Raw genomic sequence first — 23,387 nt, forward strand, 5'->3', positions numbered from 1 at the left:
GTCACTGCCACCTCCTCCACCTCCTCCTCCTCTCCCCCCGCGGGCTGGGCTCAGGATGAGAGCATGAGGCAGCGGCGGCGGTGGCTGGTTCTGGCTTCACTCGGTGGCGGGGCTGCCGTGGGACGTGGCGGGGCTGCCGTGGGACGTGGCGGCCCCGGGAGCGCTCATTCCATGTGCCGCGGCGTTTCTCTGCCTGCCTCTGCTCGCCTCCCCCCCCCTCTCATTGACTCCCTCCACCGGTGCGGCCACTTGGCCTCTCTCCCCTCGCCTCTCTCGCTCGCCCGGCCGCCCGTATCCTTTCTGGTTTCTCCTCTCCGATCCCGAGCTCAAAGGTAGGCTGCTCCTTCTTTGTACACAAAAGCTCGGCTGCGTGCTCCTTCTGCGTCTCCCACTTTTTTTCCGCCCGCTCCCTTGTTCCACCCCCCTCCTCCTCGGCAAGGAGCGTTCGGAGAGTGCAGGCCGCTGGTAGAGCAGTGGAAAATGAAAGCACAAAGCAGCGAAATGCATCAGCATGAATATTAGAGATGTCGTTAAAATCCGGACTCGTTTTTCTCTCTCTCTCTCTCACTCTCTCGCTCGCTCGCTCGCTCCTCTCTCTCCTCTCTCGCTCCCTTTCTTTGTGCGAATGTAGCCCAGCAGAGGGTGCTCACAGTCACTCCGCCGCCGGCTCCATAACTTAACGTCAAACATACAGTATTTCACTGATCCAAGATGGAAGCGCTATATCTACATAATGCCCGCGTGCTGTTATTTATGTGCGCCATTCGCACTAAATTATTCACGTTATGTAAGCAGGCTAATCTCCTCTCAGGACGATACATGATTTCCACATGAAGTTAATGCTAGGGCTGCCACTAACTACTATTTATCTATCAATTAATCTCGGAACTATTTTACCGATTGGTCGATTAATCTATACGATCAATCTTCCTCCAGAAATTCAAATTGCTCATTTAATTCAAGTTCGTTTTATTTTGACAACAAACTATGTCATTGCAGTGCTTTAGACAAGAGACCCCGGTTTTTTGGCACTATACGGACCTTACACCCACAATTCGATGAGCATATTATTAGTACGCCTGAAATATTAATGATATGCATACTGTGATGCCCATAAGTTAGTAATCTCCGCAAATTCGGCTTACCCTTATGTTTATTAAATTAGGTAAGCGGAGCACGCTACTGTTTTGGTAAATCATGGAACCTATAAGTACTAAAATCGGGGTGAAGAAAGGGAAGCTCAGCAGCCACAACATTTTTAAAAGAAGAGATATTGTGTATAAAAAAGTACAAAGATGTCGGTGGATAGCGGTACGACATGTTTTTGGTAAATAGTTTTATTTCATTTCACGATTCTTTTTTTTTAATTTAGTGTCCATTTTTGTTTCAGTATACGATAACAACACTGATCCTAAGAAACCCAATGGGCAGGAACAAACAATACGAGCCAAAGCACATTTTCAAACACTAGTCATTGGAGTTTCTAATGTAGCAGGCAGAAACTTGGATTTATTAATAAATATATATTCAGCAGCTACTCTCCATGCTGATGGTAATTTAATAAACATGAATAAACAACACACATTGGGTTTTACGTTTTCTGACGGGCCATCATCCAGAATAGCACCCGTGTGTTTTCTCTTCAGATGCTCGTACGTAGCGCTAGTGTCGAATTTTTGCTGTGTAAAACCACCTCTTTTGTCTTGTGATAATTTGAAATACTCTCACAATTACGTGGTGACACTGAAGGAAAACATTTGTCACAATGAACTTATGCGTTTTAGACCTCAAAAAGAAAATTTCATTAAAATAATTTTAAAAAAACGATGCGTCGACTTCGAATATTGGTGTCGACGCATTTTCACATCGATGTCATCGACTATGTTTACTAATCGCGGCAGCCCTACTTTGTAAACATATTAACATATTAAGCAATTAACATATTAGCATGCTGCCAGACACAGCATGTTCATTGGTCTTACGCCCTAAACGCTTACGTTCGCATACGTAGCCATAAGGTCTTGCAGGTTCGCCTGTACCGGCAGAGCCAGTGAGTAGAACGGACCGGGGAATCGCACGGTCATGCCCGTGAAGCACGAAAACCTGGAGCGTACCCTTTAACGACATGTAAACTGTACCACTGTCTGCCTACAGACTCGCGGGGAAAAAAGGTTGCGATTGTACTGCCGGGGGCGTTTCAGCACACGTGTTTTACCAAAACCGGACCATTCTTATCTGTAAGGCATCTGGTTACCCGAGACCCAGGAGACCAGCCTGTTTCAGAGATTCTGGCACCGGGCCTGAGGGCGTGAAAAAACGGAGATGTATCAGGCCACAATCTGCAGCTCAGCTTGCAGGCCAAAGCCATGCAGCCTGGAGACTCTGTGCAGGTGGAAGTGGGGTGGCGACATTTATTACTATCTGAAACTCCCCACCCCTTCACAACATTTTCTTATACCCAGTACCCATCATCCACCTGGAAGCTCCTTGTCCAGTAGAGGGCAGTGGTGGGGGCCTGAATACAGAGGTTCATCCTTTTTGGGATGCCAGTACTATACTTATTAACCCCATAGTAACAGTGGCCCAGGCTCCTGGAGTAAAATTGTTCTTTAATAATCAACTTGACATAACAAAAATTGGCCATCAGTCTACCAGGGAAGCTGCTTCGGAGAGCCCTGCTAATCCAACATAAGTGCTAAATGCATCACATTTGCGGTTCCGGTTCCTACTGTGTTTCTTTGACGCACAAGTAGTCGATCTGCGTCTCTGACTCGCTCGTTCTGCGTGTTTCGTAAAAGGCTCATTTTCTCTGGTTCCTGCTGCGGGCCTGTAAGCGCTGTCACCCTCCCCATCGCTGTGTAGCCCATCTCTGCATGTCGAGTGACTAAATCTCACTTCCCGCTCGATACGGCTTCGATTTCCCCACCGGAAAGGCTGCTGTGTCTCAGCAGGAAAGATGCCAGTTCTCCGACAGCCCCGGAGAATGGATGCACCTTGGGTTCTCTAGGAGGAAAAGCTGCTTATAAGCAGTCCCATATTCCCCTTCACGGCAAAGCTTCATAGATCAGTCAGTAATTTAAATTAGCTGTTATTTTGCTTTTTACTTAATAGCGTTTGCCAATACATATAGAGAAAAACGTCAATCATACATATGTTGAGAACATGGCTTCAAGGTCGCACACTGTCTTTCTGAAAGCCATTATCCTGCAGTTTGCTTCACATCGTTATGCGGGGTATAAAATGACCTCTACTGATGGAGACCCCACAGGAATTATTATTCCGCTGGAATGCTGCAAAACTCCAGTTGAGCACATATAAGACTGCTGCACTGGATCCACTCAGAAAGGCTGCCATATCCAGGGAACACATTCAGGGATTTGTCTGGCTCACAAAGTTGGTCTTAGACGCCATACCACAGTCATGCATGACCACTCCCCCTCCATAAGGGATAGTAAAGGTATTTTCTGCTTTTCACTGTCCCTCTGTTTTGGTTTTGGGACACTCAGCTTCAGGTAGAAATCGTGTGCCAGTAGTAAAGTTCACGGTAACCTTCCCGTTTTTGTGGAACGCCACCTGGTGGCCATCCTTCGAGCGGCGTTCTGGGCGGGGATCCGAAACTTTCGGGGTGTTGCGATATTCAAGCCGCATTTTTTTCCTTGGAGCGTCTCCGTCTGTTTTTGTCAGGATATTTTTGGACTCGAAGCTAGCAAATGTTTACAGGGTTTCGCTGTAACGTATTGTTCAGAGGGATGTAATTAAAGAGAACTTCCCGTTTCTGCAGGTAGTTGAGAAACTGGTTCCTCTGTCGGAGAATATAAGACATCATGGGCAGGTCTACATGCAGACAGAGGGCGCCTCTAGCACTGCTGGCATCATCTCCATAACCCAATATCTAATGATAAATAGGAGGAAGAGCAGCAGGGAGACACACACACGTAGCTAGCAAATCGCGCGGCCCGCATGGCATCACCGTGGCAACCCAACAGTTAATATGCTAATGAGCAGTGCTCCAAGGCTGGAAGTAGTTTCCCTCCTTCTGAACGAGAGCGAAGAGAGCAGGTGGCAGTTTCAGTTCTATTCATTACACGCCCATCAAAGATGGCTGGCTCCCTATCAAATATTAATGTGGCCGTTTTATTTCTCCTCTGTCGTTGCCCGAGGTGAGATTTCAGCGCGGGCCGGAAAGGCAAGCCGAGTGGCAGTCATCACGTGGCACGCTGATGGCCCGCAGGTGACATGCGGAGGCTCATAACACCCCCCCCACCACCCCTTGCTACCCCAGCATTGGAGGTATATATTCTCCGATGCTGGGGTAGGAAATATATATATATATATTTTTTTTTTTTTAATTTTTTTCTCTCCAAATCAAAGTATCACAAAATCGAATGAGAAACGTGGTCGGACAGAGCGCCCCCTTGAGGGCACAGCTGAGGCACTGTTGGATCACAAGTACGGAACTGTCTCATTAACCTGTGCCTCCTCCCCCAGTGGACCAGTGTCGGCAAATCCTCCCCCCGCATCCACCTTTACGCAATTATCAGTTGAGCGTGTACAAATGGGTAACCTCGGTCATTCTCGTTCACCACCCCCCTCCCCATCATAAAGAGGACGGCTGAGTAGAGCTGCGTTTGGCTGGACTCCCCCTGTCTCACAGGCAGTGGCGGTGATCTTGCGTGACTCGAATGTTTACAGCGAGCAAACCTCTTCCCCTTCCTCACGTCATCTTTACGTCATGTAGTACTGCATTTTTTTTGTCAAACTAAACATCACTCCACTGCCACACACGCATGCACAATCCTAACCAGGCCCTCAACTGTTTCTCATCTTAATCTAATAGCTCATGCCATGAGATCGTATCAGGTAAAGCTATTACATCATTGATCCATTAATTATGTCTGAACCTATTGCCAATTAGCTGCCATGACAACGGCAGGAGGACCAATAAATGGAAAACAAGACAGTCTGAGCCTACCAGCCCCCTCAGCTCTGACTGGGCTTATCGGAGGCTGACTCACAGCATTTAGCTAGGTGTGTCAGTTTTAGATGAAAAAAAATGCTGGTCAGAAGAATAGCAAAGACCCTTCTTGAGAGAACAGAGCTCCCCCACGAGCTGCAGAGAATCCCCAAGATGTCTGCCGGAACGATCCTCAGAATGCAGTGTGTGGGGATTACTCTGCATATTAAAGCAGGATATTAAAGGAGAATTAGCCCTGTTTAAGCAGCAATTTTAAATGGTGGCTAAACTGGCGATACAAATCCGCCTACTTAAAGAACCTCTTGAGAATGTTGGGCCATGGGGTGGTGCATAAGAGTGACAAGGATAGACCTGCCCGACGAGCAGTCCTAGCCACAGACCAACCCGCAGACTGAACTGCAGACCTATTCGCACTCCAGTGAGATCCACAGGCACCCTATAGTGTTGTTAAAACCTATTTCTGCCATGATCAAACTAATCACCATTACTCTGCATTCTAAAAAAAAAAAAAAGCAAATGGATAATATGAGATAAGCGCCCATAAATGTTGTAGCAGTTTCTTCTACTTTCTTCCGTTCATCTGCTAAATTAACATATAAAAAAAACTTCCCACGCAGCACATTATGCTTGATTATTTAACTGCTTAAAACACAGCACAATAACCTGTAGGTACAGAGGTTAGTCTGATGATGTTAACGTAGCCTGTTTACTATATTGTAATATTTTGATATATTATAAGATCCTTTACATAAATCACTGACTTGAAGCTAGGGAGATCATATTTAACTAGACAACATTACTGTATATTTAAACACTTGGATTTGCTTGGGAATATAGCATTAGCGATGTCTGTAATAGTGTAACTAGTACTGGTACTAAAGAAATGTAATACCGAACAGCTATCACATTGCAGACCAACTCATACTCCAACAAGACCCACAGGCCAATCTGCAGACAGACCTACAGACCAACTCACACTCCAGTGGTATCTGCAGACAAACCCACCTTGCAGAATGACCCCAGACTGACTCACATTCCAGGGAGACCCATAGACCACCTTGCAAACATAACCGCAGACTGACTCACATTCCAGAGGGATCTGCAGACCACCCTACAGACTGACCGGCAGGATGACCCATTGACTGACTCACACTCCAGTGGGATCTGCAGACCACCCGCAGACGGACCTGTAGGCCAACCCAGACTGATTCACATTCAGGTCAGTCTGCACCCTGCAGACTGACCTGAAACTCAACTCACACTCCAGCGGGAGCCGCAGACCACCCTGAAGACTGTCCCATAAGCCGACCTGCAGATTGACTCACATTCCAGTGAGACCCACAGACCATCCTGACCTGCAAGCTGACTCACACTCCAGTGGAATCTGCAGATCACCCTGCAGACGAATCCACAGGCCAACATGTGGACCAACTCACATTCCAGCAAGACCCGATGCACCCACGGTTTAGCAGGACAATTGTGGGGTCAAGCCCTTATGCCCACTGCAAATGGCAGTCATGGCAGCACCCTGAGAGCCTTGTGAACATGTGCTGCTGAGGTGAGATACAGCCTGCAGCCATTACTGACCTCAAAAAAGAGAGAAAACAAATGTTTGTAAAATCAGCTTTAGGAGAGACAAACCTTACGACATTACAGAAACTCCAGTGGAGGATCTCAGCAGACCAAGGTACAAATGTTCATTTTACTCTTCAAGGAGCCAGATGTGGAGCTACAATATGTCCAGAGGAAAGCACCTTTACTACTGGCTATTTCTGTTGTTTTTCTGTTATTTTACCATAACAATGTCAGGTTTTTCGATGTCCCAACTTCAAAGACACACTTTGATTCACAGACATGCGTCACTTTTTTTCCCTCATGCTGCAGCTGTACTGCTGCACATGGACGATGCAGAAATACTGCTGCACATGGACGATGCAGAAATACTGCTGCACATGGACGATGCAGAAATACTGCTGCACATGGACGATGCAGAAATACTGCTGCACATGGACGACGCAGAAATACTGCTGCACATGGACGACGCAGAAATACAGCTGCACATGGACGATGCAGAAATACTGCTGCACATGGACGATGCAGAAATACTGCTGCACATGGACAATGCAGAAATACTGCTGCACATGGACAATGCAGAAATACAGCTGCACATGGACAATGTAGAAATTAGTTTCCTCAATTCTTTGGGTTTCCTGCACGGCTCGACACAATTTCTGTGCAAAAACGGAACATTTAACCGTCAAGTTGACAAATAGCAGACTGGGTACATCAAACTAACCAAGCTAAACAGATTTGTTAGACAGATTTTAACCATATTAACCTTGTGGACGCACTGCAGGTACACCTTAACACAGCACTCTCATTACCCGATTCAATCTATCAGTGGTGACACCACCAGCTGAAGTGTCTCAGGACTGACCTACACGAGACATAAGAACACAGAACCTGACCTGAGGAGCAGATTCTATTAGCTGGCTTTTGCTTTTGCACCCGGCAAAGCCCAAAGACCGTGACCGTTCTGCTATTTTAATGTTGAAAATAACCTTTTAGGAAGACAATTTTTTATGCCAAGTCCCTAATATTGATAAAATATTAATGGTACACAAGCGACCAAACGCATTTGTGATTGTTTATTATAATAAAATTACTGATACACTATTCATATAATGAGGCAATGAAAATTGTCCTGCCACCCTGCTGTGCTTAAGCATAACTTGGCTGAGTTTTATTCCATCCATCTTGCCCTGTTTATCCAGGGCAGAATCCGGGTGACCTGGAGCCTATCCCAGGTGGCACAGGGCAAAGATCAGGAGACAGGGGGACAGGCTATTGCAGGGCGGGCACACACACACACACACACACACACAGACACACACACACACACACAGACACACACGCATACAAACATACAGACACACACACACAGACACACACACACACACACACATACAGACACACACATACACACACACACACACACACACATACAAACACACACACATACAGACACAGACACACACACATACAAACACACACACACATACAGACACACACAGACACACACACATACAAACACACACACACACACAGATACACAGACACACACACACACACATACAGACACACACACAGAGATACACAGACACACACACACACATACAGACACACACACACACAGATACACAGACAGACACACACACACAGATACACACACACACATACAGACACACACACAGACACACACACACACATACACACACAGACACACAGATACACACACACAGACACACCTGTACTCATATCTTTCTGGGGACTCTCCATTCATTTCTATGGGCATAACCCTCATCCCAAAAATGATGACCTAAACCCCTACCCAGCCCTAACATTAACCATAAGTAACCAAACAAAATAAAATGGTCCCCACAATGTAAAAATGACAGGTTTTTGTCACACTGTGGAGACATTTGGTCCCGACAACATAATGTATATCTGGACCATTGTTTTCATATCTTTGTGGGAACTTTCCATTCTTTTCTAAGGGCACAACCCTAATCTCAACTATAACAACCTTAACCCCCACTCAGCCTTAACCTTAACCATAAGTAACCAAAGAAAATATAAGACTCTGGTATTTTTCATTGTTTGACTGCATTCACGGATTTTATTAATAAAATTGAGTTTAAAATTTGACCAAAAAAATTGCCCCCACAAGGTCAAAATCACAGGTTATTTTTTATTTATTTATTTTTTTACACGGAGGGGACATTTGGTCCCCACCCCCGCCCCCCCCACACACACACACACACACACACACACACACACACACACACACACACACAGAGCAAACTGCAGGGGGGAATCGAGGTGTCCAGGACAAAGCCAACAATACTGGGGGAATATGCTAACTCCACACACAGCAAGCTGGGTTTGAATCCCCAATTGTGGAGGTATGAGGAACATCGCTACCCACTGAGCAATCATGCCACCTGCACATGAAATTGCTACCCTCCTGTAGGACCCTGTTAACGACTGAACAATCAAAGCCATTTACACTCTGTAATGCGAGCCAGCCTGCCATCTCCATCACGGTGAAGGTAACTTGTCTACTTGTAGCTGTTTTGCAAGATTCTTGAAGAAGTACACTCAAAATTCAAATAGGCATTTCAGAAAGCACTTCACACCATCCGAAAAATTCACCTCTAATCTGAGAAAAACCTGAATGAATTCAACTCGGTGAACAGGCTTTCAGGGCTCTTTAGCGAGCAAGGGCCTAATTTTAGCCGATGTTGGCTTTCTTAGCTGTAATAGCTGTGAGTTTTCCCAAGGGGGGGTAGCGAGCAGCACCAGTCAAAGCGTGCCGTGATCATCGCTGTGCTATTTTAACAGCTTGTGCCAGGGAGGCCCAGCAAAAGTTGAGCGACCTCACATTGCATTGGGTGCGTTGTACGGATGGGTTCCTTTCCCTCATGTCGCTCCACGGTGACATCTACTGGGCATCTATGGGCTTGTGGCTGCACTGAAGAAAATGGTGTACTCCAAGCTAGACGCCTTGCTGGCTCAAGGCCATAGTTCATAGAATGAAGAGATGCCTCGCAGCTGACAGCACACACAGGAAGTGTGGGCTCACCTTCACCAATCCTGAGGGACTGTGGGAGGTAGGCATTGATTGGTAGGCCAGTGACTGAGCCAGCCAATAGCATTCCAATCCCATGAAAGCAAATCAACCCCGGCACAACAATAAGGAAATTAATGACCACATTTTCGAAGCTGACAAGGGTCCATCTTCATGAGAAAAACTAAAACCTGCACATCATTTTGACAGATCTCTCTCAGTTTCCCTAGACAATCTCTGGCAGGTAGCCAACATCTGAGTGTCAGGCAATTGTGTAGATCCTACAGACATCTCCAAACAGTCAAAATTCAAGGGCCAATCATGCAAGCCCCTTTTTCTTTTAATGAAACCGAGTCCTGCCTGTTGAGGAAATGCATGGAAATGCTCATAAGCTCAAAAGCTCATGCAATTTTAAATGACGTCCTTTAGGAATGAATGTTGTGCTTTTTGTGTTTGGGGTGGGGTGGGGGGGGGCACAAATGTAAAATGGAGGTTCTCTATTTATAGGCATCAGATGTCTGTCACAGACCAAACTACAAGCTAAGAATACGCTGCTCTTATAATGAGAGCCGTCACTGCTTCATGCAGGAACGTCACCATCCTCGTCACACGTCACTGGGTGCACTTTTGCACTTTGCATGTCCTCCCCTAAATAGCTTCCCTCCAGTGCAGCTTAATTAAATGAGCGTGGTGGTGTGGTGTTTGCAATTCAATTAAATTTACATATTCATTTCATTTAGAGAGGCACCTTAAGACACTGACATCCCTGTATTGCCCCCCCCCCCCCAGCCTCCCCATCTTCTGCTGGGGTCATGTGCTTTTTGGTCGGTCAGGCTTCAGGGGGTGGGGTGGGGTAGGTGGATCATGAGAAACAGAAGGGTGACTGACACGGGAACCGAATCATCAACATTTTTATAACGAAAAAAAAATTGGCAAAACCAATCACTCTTAGTTTCTAGAAACGGATTGGCCTGTGGGATTTATTTTAAAAAATGCTTTGAGGTGATGAGTGAACGTGTAAATAGGAGGGAGGCGTTCAGACACATAAGCCACCAAAAATATTCCTCCAGGCCTGATCAGCACTAGTCAGTGTCTTTTCTATCTCCACAGGCGGTGTGCTGGGAGTCCCGGCATAGAGTTCCGACTTCATGACATGGAGTCTCTGCTTTCCTCTGTGGATCTAAACCAGGAGGCCCCATAATCCTCTGGGGCTCCATGCCCCGGTCTATCACCATCACATACAATTTCTCCCAACTCAACCCTAAAGATGCAGATCTTCAGCACCAGCACAGCTATAACTTTCCGGACAGCAAGGACAGCTAAGCGGTCACAGGGCAGGTCTTATGTGTTGATTCTGCAAAACCACAAACACAGTGGAGTAGCCAAGAGCCAAACATATAAAGCATAAAACCACACAGGAAGGACTTCCAGCGGTTCAGCAGCACGGGGATCCGTCTCCGGCCCCGTATTTCACATTCTGCACTAAACTAAGCCAAAAGAAGCCATACTGCTGAGTCCTTCTGTCTTCTGATGGATCACAGTAACTAAAGCTGCAGCTGGATTTCTTTCCTAATTCACTTTTAATATCTGTAGAGAGTAGAATGCCTCGTCTTCGGCATATTTAATCTCAGTATTTACCCCCTCTGTACTCCTGGTTTGCACTCATCAATTGATAAACACAGACCTTGTTAATTGAATATTCACAAACCATCACATTTACGTTTAACGAATGGGTCGCTGCCGCCCTTTCTGCATTTCCCATAAACCCTTGCTGCTGAAATGTAAACAGAACTGCAGATGATGGCAGATGGCCCACTGGTAATATGATCAGCACAAGAAAAAAGAATCCAGGAAGACTCATCTTGTTCATATAGCAAAGACAAAATGCTAAGCATGATTTAGTGTGGATTCACACAATGAACAAGAGGGAGATATTAATCGCATTTCCAGAAATTTCTCCGTTAGGGAAACAGGCACTGGGAGAGCTTTCAGGAGAAGCCTGTGGCTATAGTCCTGTTTCCTCCAGTTACGTACGAAACAGTCACAGTTCCCCCATCACCAAACGGGCTGAGAGGTGTGGAGGCATAACAGGTTTGGCGGAGGAGAACTTGAGGGGGGAGGAACCCCATGCAAAGTCACAGGTGAAGCAGTGAGAAGGAATATGATTAGATAGCTGGAATATTTGTGAGTGCGTCGGGGGGCGGCAGGGACCAAATGGCTCAGGTCTTCTGCTGTGTTCCATCTGGACTCGTAACTCGGACATTACGAATTCCTCCTTAAAATTTCAGTTGGAACACCCATGAATTCAGAATTCTGACTCCTGAAATCGGAGGAATCGACATAACCCTGAGCTCAGAATCCAAGATGGCTGTGCCTTTTATCATCAGAAATTAGCGCTGTTCATTAGCGCTTATGTTTTATTTGTGTCTCATTAAATTGGTCGTACGCACAGTATTTTTACGCAAAACACCACATAATGTGTTGTTATCAACTGATATTGGTAACAATGGCTAACAATGAACTTGGCTAGAACTAGGGCCAAGTTTCAGAAAGCAGGATTTCTTGCTTAGCTGGATAATTTGTTGAATTTAAGGTAGTCTGGGCCAAATTATGTCAACGAAGAATAAGGTCATTTAAAATTGGGTAAATTATCCAGCTAAGCAAGAAATCTTGCTTTTTGAAGCAGGTCCCTGGATTGCTAAATTGCTTTCCAACTTGCTTTACTGGAACGCAGTTAACTCATGTGTGACGTCATTCCCAGTTCCGAGTTCCGACCTTCGAGTAAAATGGAACGCAGCATTTGTCACAATGGTTAGGCTGGCTTCTGCAAAACAATGCGTTGATGCACAGGACCGAGGACAGGGGCACAAGGGCTTTTAGACGCTCTTATACCTCACAGATAGCTCTCCGCAACAATGTGGCAAACTAGCCTGGTGTCACGGGGTTCTGAACGAGCGCTGCGTATGAAATGCCCCATAAAAGCAGTCTGGAAATTTCCTGACTGATGTATTAAAAATAACAATCACAATAATCATAATTTTAAAAAAAACTGATGTCATGCATTTTAATGTGCATTCAGAAAGACGGACAAAAATAGCAAAACCAGCCACAGCGACTGCAGGAATGATAAAAGAACAACTCATGAATCAGAGGAATCCAGATTCCCCTGGAATCCCTTCCTTAATCACACACACGGCTGGGCTGCAGCGCCTCCGTCTGACAGCTAAAGGTCAAAGTTCACCGCACTCTGCACGCGCACTCTAGACCCCCCCCAGTAGGCCACTGCTGCCGCCCCCATTACCAACCTGCAGCTTTTCTCCAAGCCGTGTCCGGGTGGGGAAAAAAGAAGCCGAAACTGAGGATCGCCACGTGATATTCCAAGAAATCACACTCCACCAATTCCCTGCAAATGTAACCCCAGTTTCACTGAGTGCTATAAAAATATTCCAGATATTTCAGCAGAACTAAGCCCAGATACACACAAAGACCAACATCAGTGTCAGTGTAAAACTTTTAAATCCCGCATTCTGTTACTGGCAGCAGTACAAACCTCCATCTTCTCTCACATAACAATAGTGAGTAAAACATTAACTCTGAGTTCGCTTCTGTAAAGCCAGTAAATAAAAAGATTCTATCGGCAGAGATAAATGTTAATTCCAGTGAAGGACTGCATAAAAGCAATATGAACTTTACCCCCCAAGCAGTTCTTACTGCAATCACTGTTCAGGTTTCTTTTTTCAATGGCATTAAAATGTTGTTCTACAGGCTTTTAACAAACAAACGAAAAATAGACCTGGTGCTCGGTCGGCCTCTGAGCGTCTACCTGTCGGCACGGCGATGTCCCAAACGAATGACAGTCAACCAAACTCTAACGCAGAACACAAAAAGCAAAGGAATGCACAAAAAGCAGGATCGCGGATCTGAATGTTAAAATAAATGAGGCAGCCAGGGTGAACGCGGCCCTTTAAGGAAGCTGCACACAGTCGATGGCCCTGGCGGATGTCCATTCATCAAAAAGAGGACCCGAAACAACCAGGACTCGCATTCTGCCGTGTCCCCACGAGAGGCCCAGCTCTGCCCCCGTACTTCTCCTGGCTTCTCCTGCCAGCGAGAGGTTAACTCCCGGGGGAAGGGGAGGGAGCTTGGGGAGGAGGGGGGGTTTCAGAAGGACAAGTCAGGGACCTTGCGTCACCACCCGTGGTTTGACATTCCAGCCAGACAAAAACCCAGCACACGGAGAGTCGCACAAAAAGATAAAGAAATAAAGAAATCCGCTCCCCTAAACCACTGACTAAGGGAATAAGAAACAGGCACAATGACTCAGTGCTCACATTAAAAGATGAAAGACAGAGAGGACGAGAGAAGAAACACACTTATTTGTCGGACTTACTGTGCAGTTTGTGCTGGCAAATATCCCACATGCTCTTCGGAGATTCAATCCAAGAACAACTTCCCCCTCCCTCTCCTGTCCACCCCCCCCCCCCCCATCCGTTTCTGGGACTGCTACTTCCTGTTCACCTTTAACCCTGTCACAACCCCCCCCCCCCCCCCCTTCCCGGCTCCTTTCCCTAGCAGGCAGGCGGACGAAGTTGCAGGCCGGGAGAGCGAGTCGGACAACCAGTCAGAGGTGCTCAGGTGGGCGGGTCGGGGAAAGTGAGCCAGCCAATCAGAGAAATTCAGTGGGCGGGTCCTCCGATCCCGGCCCCTCCCCCCGAGCTGTGAGTGGCACAGTGTAGGGTTTCAGGCTTGGCTCAGAGTTACATAACCCCCCTCCCTCCAAGTGAGGTCAGGAAGCGACAAGACAGGCAATCTAGCATTTGTCCCCTGTCATCCACTCTCACTCCAGCGTGCCCCCCACCATTTTTCTATCTCGACAGACTGCAGCTACAAGGGCGGGGTGACTAAAAAAAAATATATAATAAATAACATACTGACATCTGTTGTTCTGCCCAGTCGCACTGCTTTACATGCCCTCTCACTGTGTCTGGGGAAGTTGCTCGTAGCTGTTAGCATTTAGCCAGCCAACAGCTGCCTGCTCTTAACTGCCAAGCTGCCAACAGCGGCCTCTCCAGAAATGCAACCCCCCCACTCATCAGCCCCCCCCCAGGACAGGGACATTGGTCCAGCTCTCCTCAGCAGAGACTCACCAGGGTCCAAGAGAGAGCACACAGTAGATATCAAGGGGGGGGCACCAGGTTTAATCAACGAGTTATTGCACAGCACCGTGGGAAAATAAAGAATCATCCATTCTAGTCTGTACTCATGGCAAAGTTCCTAAGATGATCTGGCTGCCTACGGGCTAAGATGTGGAAATCTCTCACTGGCAACCGGATGTACTTCATTCCAACTAAGGAAAAGAGCAACGGGAACGTCACAGACTCCCCGGCAGGGTCACACGGCGCAGACCGGCTGGCTGGCTAACAGAGATTCATCCATCCATCCAGCCTCAGCAGGCTGCCAAGCAGGATTGCCATGGAAAAAAAAAAATTCAAAACAGAATAAAATATTGAAGTGAGCAAAAAAAAAAAATTGACACGTTTTGAACTAGCAGTAACAGGCAAAAATAAAAAATAAAAAAACCGATGGTGTGACAGCGCCAGAGCGGAAAGACCCTTACAGTGTCAAAGCTGACAGCTCCTGAATGACGCGTCAGCCTCTGGGCACCATCGCCCGCTTACCCTGGCGATGGTGCCCGTCGCTCAACGACTTTCGACCTGCTCCATGATTCTTTTGTATCAAAGTGGCCTGTCGCTGGCCGGGCTCATGGATTCAGATCTTTCCTGTGTTTAAAGTAACGAATGTTACATGGATCTGCATGGCACCAGAGGAGGGGGGCACATCAATCAACACATCTCAGAAGTGGGCTTGGGCAGGGGGGCGGTCTGCCACAATACAAGATTTGCTGTGTTGAGGCGTCCCAAACAAAAAAATTCCTGAAAGAGGGGCAGGATCCCCCACGACATCGTTTGCCAAACATGTGGAAAGGAGAGAGAATTTGTCACCAAGATTTCAAAATACAGCACTACACCCAAAATATCCAAAATACAAAACACCCAGTATACCACGGTAAACCGAATTACCACCAGTGTACAAGCAGAAGGAGCAAGTCACCCTCCTTTCAGGTGGCCCAAAGATCTTTATACACGTGGTTCTCCGACAGATGGAGCTGGATGTATTTAACGAACTAATGAACTAAGCAGGGATAACGACTGCGTGTAAATCGCAGCTGAGATCTGGACGGGGCTGTGGTAGAGGGGCCTTGGAAAGCCTTGGCATTTATGGGGGAGATCGAGCCCCATCCATCATCGTGTGCAGCTCCCACAGAGCCACCAATGGCAGGAATTCACCCATGACATCATAGACTTTGCTCACTGTCACATGATCACAAGTAAGTGAAGAGGCCAGTGGTTTTATGAATAGCAAAAAATTTATCTATTTTAACACAATGAGAGAGCAAAAAAAAAACAAATTAAGCACCTGCTATATGGCACAACTCTGTCCTCCAGGGATGAGAAGCTGCTTAAATGTGGACTGAACTCCCAAGCTGTGGTTACATTTGGAAACTTCTAGAGACACACACTGGGGGAAGCAGCAGTGGGGGGGTGGGGGGTGGGGGGATTGCAGCTACAATTCTTCGAGGTGGCGATTTTTAGATTGCCACAAGAGTTTAAAATAGAATTTCGGATATCACTTTAAATTCAGGTTACTATAATTCTTTTGGTCACATTTGTTCATGCTAATATAAAAAAATGTGCAAACTTTGTATTCTACAGTATAAAGTTAATGGACACCTAGACATGAGTATGGCTGCCTGCTGAGCTTCACAGTCTGGTGCAATTTCAGTACAACACAGAAACAGAATTTGTTCTGATTCCTGTTTATTATTAAAACTACAAACACAATGTAGGAACAATTGAAAACCAAACATAAGGGAATGTGTCTGTTGACAGGTCTGAATAACAACATCGAAGAGACGCTCATTTGCACAGTAAAAATAAATACGTAAAACAAATGAAAAATCTAAGGTAAGACTGCATTGTAACAATTATAATGAGCTAAATCCATATCTGTAGCAATAAACCCCGATAGCTTCAATGATTTTTTTAGCCCTGTTTGAGTTCTGTGGTGATTGTGCCTCATACACCAAGGAGGAGATTAATTCATAGGCAGTTTCTGCCTTGATCTGGTCGTACACACACTCAGAAGATGTCGTCTCAAATGAGTTTGTGTGTTGGATGTGTTTGCAGCAGCATATCCGAGTTCAGATCCGAGTACCACAGCCGACAGATACTCTTTGTCTTAGTAACTCCTCTCTTCCCGCTGTTGGTGTAACTCATTGGGAAACCAGAATGTTTCTAAGCTGCCAGTTATGATTGCCCTGTAACCAGCATTAACCATAGCTAACTCACAGCAACAACTAACACAATGTTTTCTGTATTGAACATTTACTCATCTTGTGAATTTATGTACCGTCAAGAAAAGTATTTATTCAATTTACTTTAAATGCAGATCTGAAACACTCTTTGGCAAAAACTATTTGAAAAATTGCATTACATATCGAATCAGCAACAAATATCAATAAAATATTGATTTGGGAGGTCTCTGCCAATTCCCACCACTATCATGCACACATGCAAATACAAAAGTCAGGTCACACGTGCGCGCGCACACACACACACACACACAAAACACACACACAAGTTTGCACTTATAACTTTGTGGGGACTCTCCATTCATTTCTATGGGAAAAACTCTAATCCAAACAATAACGGCCTTAACCCCTACCCAGCCATAACCTTAAACATAAGTAACCAAACAAAATACGAGACTTTTGGCATTTTTAGTTGTTCAAATGCATTCACAGATCTTTGTGGGGACCTGAAAAAATGGTCCCCACAACATTAAAATAACAGTATTTTAATACATTGTGTGAGTCATTTGGTCCCCACAATGTAATATAAACCTAATACACACACACAAAACTTTAAGGACAGTAGAGATTAGTCACAGACAAGCTCTGCTGCCCATCTCATTACAACCTCATAGTAAGCAGACTTACTTATGCAGCTATTAATCTGTACTTAGCTTCACTTAGCCTGAAGGGGGCAGTACAGAGCTCAACAGTCCCTGTGTAATAGAGATGACATCAGCTTCCCTACAATCATTAGCTTGGAATCGGGGCGTGTGGGAGGCTGTTGAAAACAAAGGAGCAGGTGATGTCAGCTCTGAGGCGAAAGGTCACTGAGATGACCTCGACCAAGCTGCTCCCCGCACCGTCGGACCTGATACCCAAAAACCACTGACCTACATTGCAAAAAAGGAGTCAACCTAGTGGGATTTTGCTGTTACTTTGTTATATTCCTGCTTGTTCTACTATTTTGTCACAGAAATCCTAGCTTGTGTAGCCTCCCGTAATAGTAATGGTAATTAGAAACCCCCCCCAAACGGCAAAGTGCACTTGCCTGGCTGAGATCAAACACGATCTGTAAAAAGGCCAGTATCACACACAAGTTTGGAGAGGAAGGTTGAAAAGGCTGCGTTTAGTAACATCTACTGCACCAAAGAGCATCATCTGGAAATAAACTCTTTCCTCCCAAAGACAGCTCTGCTCTGCTCTGGTTCATTGCTTAAGGCTGAAACAACGGAATCTAACTAGCTCAAGGACTTATTTGTCAGCGAAGTCCACAATGGAAGTACTGATTTTGATTTCTAAGCACTGCTGCACATCCTACCTACTGTGAAAACGTCTCAACAACTGAGCCAATAGGAACAGGAAGTATTTAAACTCACCGCTGCTTCGAAGCTCATTGAGAAGGGGGGGTTGCCGTTTGGCCAGGGGTAGCTGGGTGATTCCTGATGCACCAGGGCTGTCTCCTGATTTAAGGCAGCTTCCAGCTGGGGAAGGAGGTCATCCTCTAGGAGGTCGGGGGGGTCCAGGCCTTCAAAGCTGCTGGCGTGGACACCCACCTGCTGCAGCAAGCTCTCCTCCAGGGCCTGGTAGCTGGTGTTGTTGGTCACAGACGGTGGAACAAGGTCAGAGGTGCCACGCTGCTGGGTTACGGTGCCACCATAACCACAGAGGGCTTCGGGGAAGAGCTCGACGCTGCCGTAGCCTCCGGGGGCCTGCCTCGCGGGGTCCGTATCCTGGAAGGGGCCGCTTTCGCCCGGGTGGGCAGGACCAGGCTGCTGCTGACTAACCTCAGGGCCGAAGGAAAATTCGTCGCCCATCCCGGAGAACGTGGACGAGAGCATGCCGCCGACTGGACCGGGGCCGCTGGGAATCACCGACGCGGAGGACGGAGGCTGGACGGCCAGCTGCCCGTGGACAGAGTACGGGGTGTAGGCTGGCCCAGAGCCAGCCAAGCAGGAGGAGAGGACTGTGGAGCCAGGGTACTGCGGCCCGCCCTGCTGAGGAAGACGCCCAGAAAGCGGGCCACTCGGCGTGTCCAGGAAGGTGGGGAGCTGGCCCAAGGCACTGGAGGCGTCGCCCTGACAGAAGGGGCTCTGACCATGTTCCACGTTAAGCGGCAGGGTGCTGCTGGGGTCATGAGCGCCCACCTGCTGCTGCTTGAGGCTGGGGTCTGCTGGGTAGAAGTCGGCTTGGGGAAGAGGCTGGGGATCCAAGCCTTGCTGGGGGAGCTGGAAACAGCCTGATTGTGGGAGCTGTTCGGCCCTCTGCGGCGCCACCTGCTGGAAGGGGCTCACAGCCAACTCCTGGTTGCCCCACATGGGGCTACTGTCGGGAAATGGGCGGTCGACGGGTGCCGCCCGCTGTGGAGGAGCCCGCTGGTACTGGGGGGGCTGCGACAGAGCAGTGTCCGTTGGCTCGAAGGCCAGGTCCGGCTGGGAGAAGATGGCGGCTGGAGGGCCTGGGGGCTTCTGCACGCACTGCGGGTCCACCCGCAGGGGCTCGAACTCTGGGTTGAGGCCCAGTTCATCCACCAGGGACACGGTATCGACAGCAAAGCCCTGCTCAGAGAGATCCTCCAGGCCGCCGGCAAACAGGCCCTGCTCGTCGAACAGGTCCATGATGGGGTCAGTCATGGAGCAGGCAGAATAGGCGGTGCCCTCTAGTGGCGGTTATCGGGTATGGTTAGGTGGCTAGGGGGCATCAATCTGTTCATGTAGCCAATCGGGCAGGATCAGCTCGACAATGCATTCCAGAAGGGTCCTGTGGGGGGGGGGACAACACTGTGAGAGGTCCGGTCTTCTGCGGAATACCATAACACTACACATTTTCATGCATTTAGATTAAACATGCCGAAGAATTCTTCCCAATAAATTCAAAATTCTTCACTTTGAAAACAACAATAAAAACAAGAATGTTGCATTAAAAACTCACTCAGACCTTTATTTAAAGCAGCCCACAGTGAATCATGAGAGCTGCTCTTCGAAAGAAATGGCGATCAAAGAGATTTTACATTCTCATAATGCCCCTCCAGTGTCTCCAAATACCCACATCTGTATTCCCTTCCAAAATGCCACAGGGCAAGACAAGCCTGGCAGTGGACATTACGTAACTGGTATGACACAGGGCGGCTCTTTACGCTGCTGACCGAGGTCTCGGCATGAAGTGTTTCACACCCTGGTGATGGGGGGGGGGGGGGTCACCCTGGAGCTGTCACTCTCAGTCTACTGGAAGCTGCAAGGTGCTGCACCTCTCACACCAAGGCTTACGAAAGCATCTCCCTCACACCAGCCAACATGCAAACTGGGGCTGTGTCTCTAATACAGAGCCGACCCCATCCACCTCCTCAAGATCCAGCCTGGACAAATGTACAGCCGTAATAAATAATGTGCATTTAACCACCATGCTTATGGTTGTCAGACAGACATACAAATGCAGGGAAACTTTTCCGGAGCGTGTTATGGCTTAAGTTCAACATCATAAAAAAACGAAAGAAAAGAATTTGATCGTTTACTCATACTTACAGTAGTTGAGACATGTAAGCTAAGGTTAAATGTACTTTATTGAGCCCGGGGGGGAAATAATCATATATCAGGTGAAACACATTTAATTAATTCAACAAAATAACTAAAATTAAGATTTCCACTAAAATTCAATCAAAATGCATTCCAAACCAAAAAATGTAGGGGCGGATCTCAATTTTGAAACAGGAAACATTTCTGAAAAGAAATGACAGACTAGCTTAGAAGAAGTTGGGTTTACAAAATACAATTTCCTTTGAATAAAAAGGATGGTTTGGACATTCCAAGTCAGAGACCCTTTTTATTGGCGAACAAGAAGAAAAGATGTCTGGAAAAAATAAGCAGCAAAATGACCCGATATTTAGCTGGGGTTCCATCAGGCGGCAGCAGGTCGACCAAAGACCAGTTTATGATGCGTCAAACTGAGCTGCAGATCTCCATGTCAGACCCAGTAATGCACCAACCAGATGTGTGCACCATCTGCCACAGGTAGCAAAGCAGCTGAGAGGATACAGATTACGGAGGACTCCCGTCATATAGGCAAATAACATTACAGTAAACACAGTTATACTCACAGGAAATGTAAAGACGTCTATGTATATATCCTGTTACTTCATTTGTACAACCTCTGTAGCCTCACAGTATGTCTTGTGTTTGTATTACATGCTGCATGCTACTTTACTGCTTTATGCGACTGAATTTCCCCTTGGGGTCAATATAACAGGTAGACATGCCTAACTGGCATCACTAAATTGAAAATTCCGTCTTTCTTTGATTTTTTTTTCTGTGATTCTTATTGAAATTTATCGGCAGTGCATTTAGCTGAACTTGAATAACATTCCGTTTGGTAAAACACAAACAGACCTTAGTAATGTTTGCGGGGCATATTGAAGAGGGTTGGTCTTGGGTCTCAGTATCAAGTTTATCTTTGCAGCCGTGTGTTCGTCTTTTGACATCAACAGATGAGCAGAATCTTAAATGAAAAAACGAGTAAACAAAACAAGCCTTTAAGCACAAAAAAAATCTGAGTTCTTGCGTTTGGAGAAGTACTGTTTACGAATAGCACATTGCGTTCATCATTTCCTCTTAAAAACATTTCACTGCAATGGTATTTTTCTAAGAATCGTTATTTTTATCCGCATTACAGAACGTCCATTTTTCGGGGAAACGTGTCACCGGTGCCAGACAGGTCGCTACCCGCGAGGCGGGCCGATGCTGAGCAACCTGTTGTTCTCCCAGGGGGGGTCGCCGGTGTTTCCTGCCATGCGTACTGGGGGCACGTTAAAGGAGACCCCGGGAAGACAGCGATCGGGGACTTGCTGCAGGCGGCTTTGCCTTCGCCCTTCCTTCTCCGCCCTGCCTTTCAGTCGGGGGTGTGAGGTCTGCACCTCTCCACTGCGCAGCGTCATATCATCTCGCCACACGTGTTATCCCTCCCCCCGCAAATATATAGGCGTTGGCGATTTCAGTGACGGGGGTCTTATCATCGCAAACTCGGCGGATAGAATAATAATTCAAATAATAAAAAAATAACATTCCCGGGTGTCAAAATGGCAGCTTGCGGGCTGGCCGCTCGGCCGGCGGTACGTACCGAGCTCCGGCCACCGCAGCCCCGGGCATCTTGTCACATTTCGTCATTATGTGCCGTAAACGTAAGTGCCATGGGCGTCTGCTCCGTTATAATGGTGGCCGTTTAAACGTGCGGGCAGATGGCATTACCGTCCACACCTGCACCTGACTTCAGTCCGGAATAAGGCAGACGGCTTTGAGCCTGTATAATATAACCTTACATCGTCCTCGGCGATTCGTGCCGTCGGGGACTTAAAGAAACTCCGCCGGATAACTGCGAGCCGGCGATCGTCCGTAACCCTGATTACACCGACATGTTCTCCCTTTAATATTTAAATAAGAGGGAGTTTGGCCAAGACTTCGCCCACCCTCGCCAGCTGCGCCGAGACCCCGTCCAAGATGCGACCCGCACATGTGTTCCCAAATCGCTCCCCCACCCCTCCCTGGCAGCGGACCGGGAAACGGATGGGGGGCGGGGGGTCCATCGTCATTCACACATCCAGACTACCCCACGTAGTCGGAGGTGCTGCCGTGTATCGTATAAGGGAATCTCTTAATCCGAAACCCACCCCCGCCGGTCTCCTTAAATATCAGGAGGGGGGCACCCGGACGTCTTACTTTAATGCCGCCTAGTGCCACACATCAACGCACCAAACTTACGAGTAAAACTAGGTGCCGCCGTCTGTCATGTAAGCCGCCCCGGAGGGCTTCGCCCCTGCGCTGTCTAAGAGCCCGCAGCCGAGGGTGGAGCGGCGAGATGGAGAGAGAAGCTGAGCCCGGAGCGCCGATCCCAGGCAGGGATTCCCTGAGACGGCGTCCCGCATCAGAAATGACAGCCACGATGCCGCTAAGCCTTAGTACAAAGTGAGCGTTACTACTTACCCCACCCCACCCCCAAGTGAAGCGGCGGTCTCCCGGGCCACGACGTGTCAGTGTATTAATTTTCTTTTTTCCCCTTTTTTAAATTACGTCTAATCACGAAGTTATAGTTGTAGCGCTGCCGGCGACCTCAGCGGTTTCGCCACCGCCGACGTAATGACACGTCTAATTTGCATATCCAGTTATTCGCCCTCTGATTGGACGGTCGGGAGTCGGTCCCGTTCGGACCGCTGGAGGGCGGAGGGAGGGGGCCGATGCTCGCGCCGGCCGGGCGCGCCTTCCGGCCTCACCTGTGTCCAGACGCACCTGCCGTCGGACGGAGCGCGAGGTCTGCCTGGGCACCGCCGGAGCGCACGCACAAGATGGCCGCTTCCAGGGTGAAGCCAATCGGCGGAGGTTTTACTT

At 47.5% G+C, this 23,387-nt stretch overlaps 2 protein-coding genes across 3 annotated transcripts in view; both read right to left on the reverse strand.

The window, feature by feature from the left end:
- The window catches only part of chd9 (chromodomain helicase DNA binding protein 9), a 53,227-nt gene extending 39,186 nt beyond the window's left edge, over positions 1-14,041 (reverse strand). The window contains exon 1 of the mRNA XM_072718355.1: positions 13,996-14,041. The gene's annotated coding sequence lies outside the window, so the exon portion shown is untranslated. The remainder of the gene's footprint in view (positions 1-13,995) is intronic.
- Positions 7-23,206, reverse strand: LOC111832701 (chromodomain-helicase-DNA-binding protein 9-like). 2 transcript variants are annotated; one of them, XR_011993870.1, is made up of 5 exons: positions 22,986-23,206; positions 21,399-21,507; positions 18,396-19,776; positions 12,911-13,008; positions 341-462 (listed from the first exon to the last, which is right to left on the reverse strand). XR_011993870.1 is itself a non-coding variant. In XM_023790356.2 (4 exons), exons 3-4 carry the CDS (start codon positions 19,647-19,649, stop codon positions 97-99), a joined length of 1,620 nt encoding a protein of 539 aa, XP_023646124.2. In that variant the 5' UTR covers positions 19,650-19,776; positions 21,399-21,507; positions 22,986-23,194; the 3' UTR covers positions 7-96. The 2 variants fall into 2 exon arrangements, 1 of the variants encoding a protein (XP_023646124.2); XM_023790356.2 differs by lacking the exon at positions 12,911-13,008 and having other exon boundaries at positions 7-462; positions 22,986-23,194.
- Positions 23,207-23,387: the final 181 nt, after the last annotated feature.

This window comes from Paramormyrops kingsleyae, chromosome 11 (genome assembly GCF_048594095.1).
Source record: "Paramormyrops kingsleyae isolate MSU_618 chromosome 11, PKINGS_0.4, whole genome shotgun sequence".
Lineage (NCBI taxonomy): Eukaryota > Metazoa > Chordata > Actinopteri > Osteoglossiformes > Mormyridae > Paramormyrops > Paramormyrops kingsleyae.

What these genes read in the sequence shown, in the direction of transcription:
- LOC111832701 (XM_023790356.2), bottom strand. Translation starts at nt 19,649, where the DNA reads ATGACTGACCCCATCATGGACCTGTTCGACGAGCAGGGCCTGTTTGCC. An exon ending in CAATGAGCTTCGAAGCAGCG is followed by an intron (nt 463 to 18,395) that starts GTGAGTTTAAAT and finishes CTGCTCTACCAG; the next exon opens with CGGCCTGCACTCTCCGAACG.